The following is a 7,099-nucleotide window of genomic DNA, read 5'->3' on the forward strand; positions in this document are numbered from 1 at the left end:
AAAAAAAGAAAATAGTACATATTAAAAAAAAAGAAAATAGTACATATAAAAAAAAAAGAAAAAGATAAAGGTGGCTCAGAGGAATAACATAGACTCCCACGGCAGGAAGTTCGCTGGACCTTAGGGAATTCCAGGGGATGCTGGGATCTCAGATAAAGAAAATCAAGCCAGCCAGGCACTCAGATTTTCTACAGTCACTTTGTCACTCATCTTTGTTTATGCTTTGTTTTATCTCTACAGCTCAGTTTTTCCTGTTTATTAGTGTGTAAGTGCCTAAAAGGTGATACCCCGGTCAAACTTTACATCTTCTCAGTTCAAGCAAGCAAAAGAGGAAATCCAATTTCCAAGCATAAGAATAAAATTGTCCCAGGATGGGTCAGGTTCCCATGCTTAGTCCAGTTAGCTATAGTCAGAGGGCTATAAAGACAATAGTCCAGGGCTATAGACAAGGGCTGCTAGAGCTCATAGAGGATTGTGGACTAAATACCACAAAGCATGCCTGTTACCCTGGGCTTCATACAGCTCAGTCTGGGCTTATGTTCTGGCTGGCTACATATACTGCTAATTCTGAATAACCCAGTATTCAGAAAATGTGCAGCTTGTGAATTACTATGTTTTAATGTGGCTCACTTGTTGCGGCTACAGAGCAACTTAACCTCTGTGGATAGGGGTGTGGTTTCTTTGAATGGAAATTCCTGCAATTCATCATATTAGTAAGTGGCAGGTTCTGGAGAACAAAATGAAACAAGGAGGCAGATATTACACTGGAAAAGCTTGATACATAATTTCTGCTCTCTGAGTTACTCAGAAGCTGGACTTGGATTCTTAGGCATATAAGTGGTTAGAGAACTTTGTAACCACTGGGGTGGGGGTGAGCTGGTCCCTACTACATTGGGACAGAAAAAGAAGCTAAATAAGGAGGCACCTTATAAAGGATACTGAAGATATTCCTGGGTGTCTGGTAGCTCAGAAAAGCTACAGCTACTTGTAATTATAAGTTACCTTCTAAATCTTCAGTAAAATATGGATGGGGAAGTCGAAGAACCTGTTGCATCTTAGGGATGTGGTAGCAAAAAGTAAGGTTGAGCGTATCCCTGCTGCTCTTACCAACATCCGGTCCGCAGTGGCAGAGCCAAAGAGAAGACACCTAGAGCCAAAGATGGAAGAAGGAGAGGTGTGGCACTTGGATAAGAACAACTTGAACAAATATGAGATAGGACTTTGGGAGACTCTCAGAATAAAAAAAAAAAAAAAAAAAAAAAAAGTGGGGGAAACACTTTGTGATAGGTTCCTGCAGTTTGGTAAATTGGGGCTTGAAATCATCATAGTATGGGAATTAAAGTAAATGAGGCTGGGCGAGGTGGCTCAAGTCTTTAATCCCAGCACTTTGAGAGGCCAAGGCAGGCAGATCACCTGAGGTCAGGCATTCAGGACCAGCCTGGACAACATGGTGAAAACCTGTCTTTACTAAAAAAATATAAAAAATTAGCTGGGCATGGTGGCGTGTACCTGTAATCTCAGCTACTCGGGAAGCTGAGGCAGAAGAATTGCTTGAACCCGGGAGGCAGATGCTGCAGTGAACCAAGATTGCACCACTGCACTCCAACCTGGGCGACAGAGTGAGACTCTGTCTCAAAAAAATAATAATAAAATAAATAAATAAAGTAAATGTGACTTCATTTTGTAGTCGTAGGCTGACAAGGCCTGTACATGCCAGATACAGCTGAAAGTGAAAAACAAATGGAACTAAACAATGGGTAAATCATTAAGCAAAGTATATTCATATGACAGAATATTTTGTAGCCACTGAAAATAATATTTACAACAGATACCTGGGGAAAATCACATCATATATTCTTGAGGAAAAAACCCACATGATATCTAGTATCATATCTACTATGCACAGAGGGTAGAAAAATAAAATAAAATATTAACAATGGTTGCCTCTAGGTAGTGAAATTGTGGCTGATTTTTTTTCTGCTTCTTTGTTCTTTTGTAGTCTTTTGAATGCTTATGTTGGATGCATATTACTTATTATTTCTAGAATTAGAATTAGAAACAAGAAAAAAGTTTAATCTGTTTTGTCATTGGTAACACCTCTTATAAGCTAGTTTATATCTAAATCAATGCATGCAGAAGTATTTGTATATTATCTTTAGTTTAACAATCATAGTAAAGAAATTCCAAGCAGAAAGGATGTCATGTAGCAAGCTCTGCTCCATCATCCTTTGTTCTTACATCCTTCTCTAAGACTCTGTCTGGCCTTTTTAAGGGAAGTTCCCTCACTGGACTAACCACGCTCTTCCTTTCCTCTTCTTCATGCAGATTATCTCCAATATTCCAGGGCCTTCTTTCTCATCTCTGTCTTTACCATACTCATTGGCCTTGGCTGGCTCTTCAGCTCTTGGCTCCCTAGTCGAGGAAGCATGACCACCAACTTGGATCTGAAGGTATCCATGCTCAGCTTCATCTCAGGTACAGACCTAGATCGGCAGGGTATTTTACCATGGTAATAATCAAGGTAACAAATTTTCTCTGTGAAACTCTTATACTCTTTTTCTTATCTCTTTGCTCTTCTTCAGTATCACACCAACTTGCCAGCTATCTGCCTTATCTAATTATATAGAACACACCTTCGCTGACTTTACCAGGGTATAGATCCTGTTCTCTCATCTTGGTCAATCCCCAAGTTTTTATCTTTTTGATCCTTGCTATACATATGGCCTCTGGAGGCTGAAGAGCTGGGGGTGGCGGGGAAGGCAGACTGAAGATGCTGATGGGTTGTGACATTTTTTCTTCCGGTCCTAGCTACCTGCTTGCTCCTCTGCCTCAACCTGTTTGTGGCACAGGTTCACTGGCATACTAGGGATGCCATGGATTCAGATCTCCTATGGACCTATTATCTTAACTGGTGCAGTGACATCTTTTACATGTTTGCTGGTGAGTCACTCCCCTGCTCTATGCTAGAAGGATGGATAGGGAAATCGCTTCTGGAAAGGGAGGTATAATCTAGGAGAAGTAGAAGCACTGACTGTTTCTTTTCAGAACATTGATACTTGGAGAGTTAGTGTGTCATAATGAAGAAAGGGTGGATTTTAGAGTCTGAAAACCTAGCATTAGTAACTTGTTCTATCACAAAGTGAGGCATGGACGAGTTGAGTAACTTGCCCAAGGCCACACAGAAAATAGTGGAACTATGATTTGAATCTAGGAGGTTCAAGCTTTGTCCTAACCAGTCTGAGAAATATTATAATGCAATTAGAGCACAAGAGGGTAAAGTAAGTCCGCTGGGGGAGAGAGGGGTTCACTGAAAAGATGTCTTTTGAACTGGTTATTAAAGGAGGAGTAAGAATTTTAAAAGCCAAAAGACCATTGCCTATTGAACCTCACCTCAAATTATTCCCTTCCCCTAGGCATCATCTCTCTTCTCAACTACTTAACTTCCAGATCTCCTGCCCGTGATGAAAACGTCACTGTGATTCCAACAGAGAGATCAAGGCTGGGGGTTGGTCCAGTGACTACAGTATCACCTGCTAAAGATGAAGAAGAGCCAAGGTCTGAGATGGAATCTCTAAGTGTGAGAGAGAAAAATTTACCAGAGGCAGGACTGTGATGGTGATAGGAAAACCTAACTATAGCTTGTCTTAAAAGCAGGGGAGAAGCTGAGTTGGGAATGATCGCATAAATTCTTGGAAACCCTCCTAATATCATGTCCATATTACTGGAGGAGACAACATTAAAGCTGATGAAATGTCTTTTGCGTGCTTTGGATCCAGAATAGGTATGATAGTAATAAAGTAAGTAATAACTCACTTAAGAAAAACATTTCTAAAAGAAAACAACAATGTTTAGAGTCATGAATGAAAGAAACTAGTGAAAGATGCAGTGTGTAGACCAGAGACTTCTTTGGGTATGAGGGATCTCATGGACCAGAAAGGCCCGTGGAGAAGAACGTTAATTACTTCTATTTAGAATTTTCTTTATTATGTGTGGCTTTGGGTATACTCCGGATGGAAAGCACTTGGACAAATACTGTTGAATCTGAACTTGATAGCGTTACCAGAAATTGAATAAATATCAATGGATATAAGACCTACTACTCAAAGGAACTGAGAGGTGCTGGGTAGATTCTAGGGAATCCATGAGGTCCCACTTACTGTGAGGACTGGTAATTTGAAACCTTTACAGTCTGTTATGTAAAACCACTGCTTCTCCCTAGGCAGGGAGATACCTTAACCAGGCATCCACAAACTCCCTGAAATTCTATACAAAACTTGTATATGTATTCTTCTGTGAAGAGGGCCAGAGATTCCATCAGATTCTTCCTTCCCCCTGCCCCGCCCCCGGAAGATAGTTTCAAGTAAACTCCATCAAATTCTTGACAGGCCTGTGACCTCTTTGATTCCTTAAGCATCGATTATGTTTTACTGAGCCAAATGGGACTAAAGGGCTTCTTCAGCAGATGTATAGATAGATAGATAGATAGATGGATGGATAGATAGATAGATAATAGATTGATAGATAGATGATAGATCGATAGATAGGCCTATCTATATCTATAATACATCTACATCTATATCTATACAAGCTGAAAGATTTTCCATGTTTTATATATATCTCGTAAATCTAAGTACGGAGGGAGGAGGTGGTATTTTCAGACAATCATGTAGGTCTTTTGATGGCTAAAGATCCCTTTCATACTCAGACTAGATTTCACACACAAGGTCCCTGATACTCATTTTGTCTTTCATACCCTTAGTTGCTGCCACTACTACTCTATTGGTTGAGATCCATTTTTCTCCCCAAAGCTGGCAATGAAGTGGACTATAATGTCCAGCTTCACTCTTGTCGTGTGTAAAGATAAGCCCTTGGATCCTTTTGGTTTAATTTAGAGATTCACTAGTAACCTTTGCAGAAAACAAAAATAATAGACATTGAGCAATTATATAATTTTTATAATCCTGGTCCTGATCAGTAATTCCCAAACATTTCCAGATGGTAACTGGAAGCCCTTTAAGTTAATACTTATGCTTTTATTCCTGTGGGTTGGAGCTTACATACAGCACACAAATGTATGCACCCACACACAGATACACAAACAGACATATATACACATTTTGATCCTGCCTTAGAAAACCCTTTCTTCATGCCCCTCTTCCGATCAGGTGAGTTTCGTTATGGCAGAATTACTTGTGCCTCCTTACTTCAAGTGGCCTTAGTTCAGAGGCTCTTCAGACTATTCCTGGGCCTTTGTCTGGTTGTAAGAACAGACATGTAGTCAAAGTCAACTCTGCCTCCTTACATTACCACTCACACAAACTCTAACCTATACATTAACTGGTTAAGTACTCACTGGGTTCACAATCTTTATTTGTAATTTAGTTTGAATACTTTAATTATATGACTAAATTGACAGGATGCTGAACACTGATGACTCTTCAAGAAACAAAAGTTCTAAATGTGGGGAAGAGAAGAAAGTAAGTCTGAGTGAAGGTGGAAGAAGCGAGATAATAAGAAAGTAATGCCAGGTATGACAGTTCACGCCTGTAATCCCAGCACTTTGGGAGGCCGAGGCGGGTGGATCACTTGAGGTCAGGAGTTTGAGACCAGCCTGGCCAACATCGTGAGACCCCCGTCTCTACTATAAAACACAAAAATTAGCCAGGCATGGTGGCACGCACCTGTAATCCCAGCTACTTGGGAGGCTGAGGCAGAAGAATTGCTTGAACCTGGGAGGCTGAGGTTGTAGTGAGCTGGGATTGAGTCACTGCACTCCAGCCTGGGCGACACAGCAAGACCCTGTCTCAAAAAAAAAAAAAAAAAAAAAGAAGCTTAAGTGGATTTTCAGTCAGATAGCTCAGTAAATTACCCTTTTGTACACACCCTTTGTTCCATATATATTTTGTAATAGGTTAAGTGGGAAGAGAGAGACAGAGAGAGAGAAGTCCAGTTAAAATAGATAAACATTTTCATAGACTGGGGAAAAAAGAAAAAAAGCAATGCTATGATTCAAGCTAAGCCCTAGACTTCATAGGCTGTAAGTCCCAAAGAAAGCATAAGTGAACAGGGAGACAGCTCCTATATGGTGAAAGGGACTAAAAGTGCTTCTCAAGACATGGACTAAAGCCAGCTTCGCAACCCTACATGAAAGAGGAGCTCTAGAAAAGAAGCTAAACACTTTGTATCTCAATCTTCTCACTATAAAATGTGTATACTACCATAGATTTCAATGAAAATGAAATTAAATGATATATTCTAGTACTTCCCATATTTTCAAGTATGTGAATATATGAAGAACTAAAAAGAACTACTTCTAGTTATTTTCCATATATTCTACAATATAATCTTTTACATGAAAAGTCTCAATGTGTAAATACTTCTGAGTCTATACAATAAATGTCTAAAGAAATGAAGTCATTACCAAAGCAAAACTTAAGAACTAAGGCTGTGATATCAGATCATTTTCAACTTGTCCTGCTTCCGTGGCTAAATAAATAGAAAATCATGAAAAAGTCTTTATTTCTTCTAATGTTTTATTCCTCAGTTATGGGAAGGTGGAAAAAAATAGGGCCTGCATTTATAGGGCTTTGCATATGACTAAAATCGGTTATACATGAGTTAAGATATAGAATGCACCACCTACCACAGTTCCTGTTTCACAATATATGTAAGTGTTAATATGAAAATATTGAAGACTCCCAATCTCTCTTAATGTCTGTTCATTCTATTCATTAATTTCTATTCATTCCTGTATAACTCTAAGATGTTCTGATGACACAAGAAGAGGTCACTGAAGAGTGCTATTATTGATACATTCATGCTATATTGCTTCATTATTTCTAGATGTTGCCTATTGTAGCATCTAATCTATCATCCTTCTAATGTATTTTGATAAATATTTGACTAATATATGCCAAATTATCACAAATATTTGAAAAATATTGAATTATTACTTGTTTCTCCTTATCGATTCATTTAAGCAGTCAACTCTTTTTTTTTTTTAAATTATACTTTAAGTTCTAGGGTACATGTGCATAACGTGCAGGTTTGTTACATATGTATACTTGTGCCATGTTGGTGTGCTGCACCCATCAACTCG

The 7,099-nt window shown here is 39.0% G+C and overlaps 1 protein-coding gene across 1 annotated transcript in view; it reads left to right on the forward strand.

Moving 5' to 3' along the window:
* Positions 1 to 4,090, forward strand: part of TMEM202 (transmembrane protein 202) — an 11,846-nt gene extending 7,756 nt beyond the window's left edge. Inside the window, exons 3-5 of the mRNA XM_011978606.1 lie at positions 2,326 to 2,475; positions 2,809 to 2,940; positions 3,414 to 4,090. Coding sequence (XP_011833996.1) covers positions 2,326 to 2,475; positions 2,809 to 2,940; positions 3,414 to 3,613 — 482 coding nt within the window. The 3' untranslated portion in view covers positions 3,614 to 4,090. The remainder of the gene's footprint in view (positions 1 to 2,325; positions 2,476 to 2,808; positions 2,941 to 3,413) is intronic.
* Positions 4,091 to 7,099: the final 3,009 nt, after the last annotated feature.

This window comes from Mandrillus leucophaeus, unplaced genomic scaffold, assembly GCF_000951045.1.
Source record: "Mandrillus leucophaeus isolate KB7577 unplaced genomic scaffold, Mleu.le_1.0 Scaffold197, whole genome shotgun sequence".
In the NCBI taxonomy this organism is placed as follows: domain Eukaryota; kingdom Metazoa; phylum Chordata; class Mammalia; order Primates; family Cercopithecidae; genus Mandrillus; species Mandrillus leucophaeus.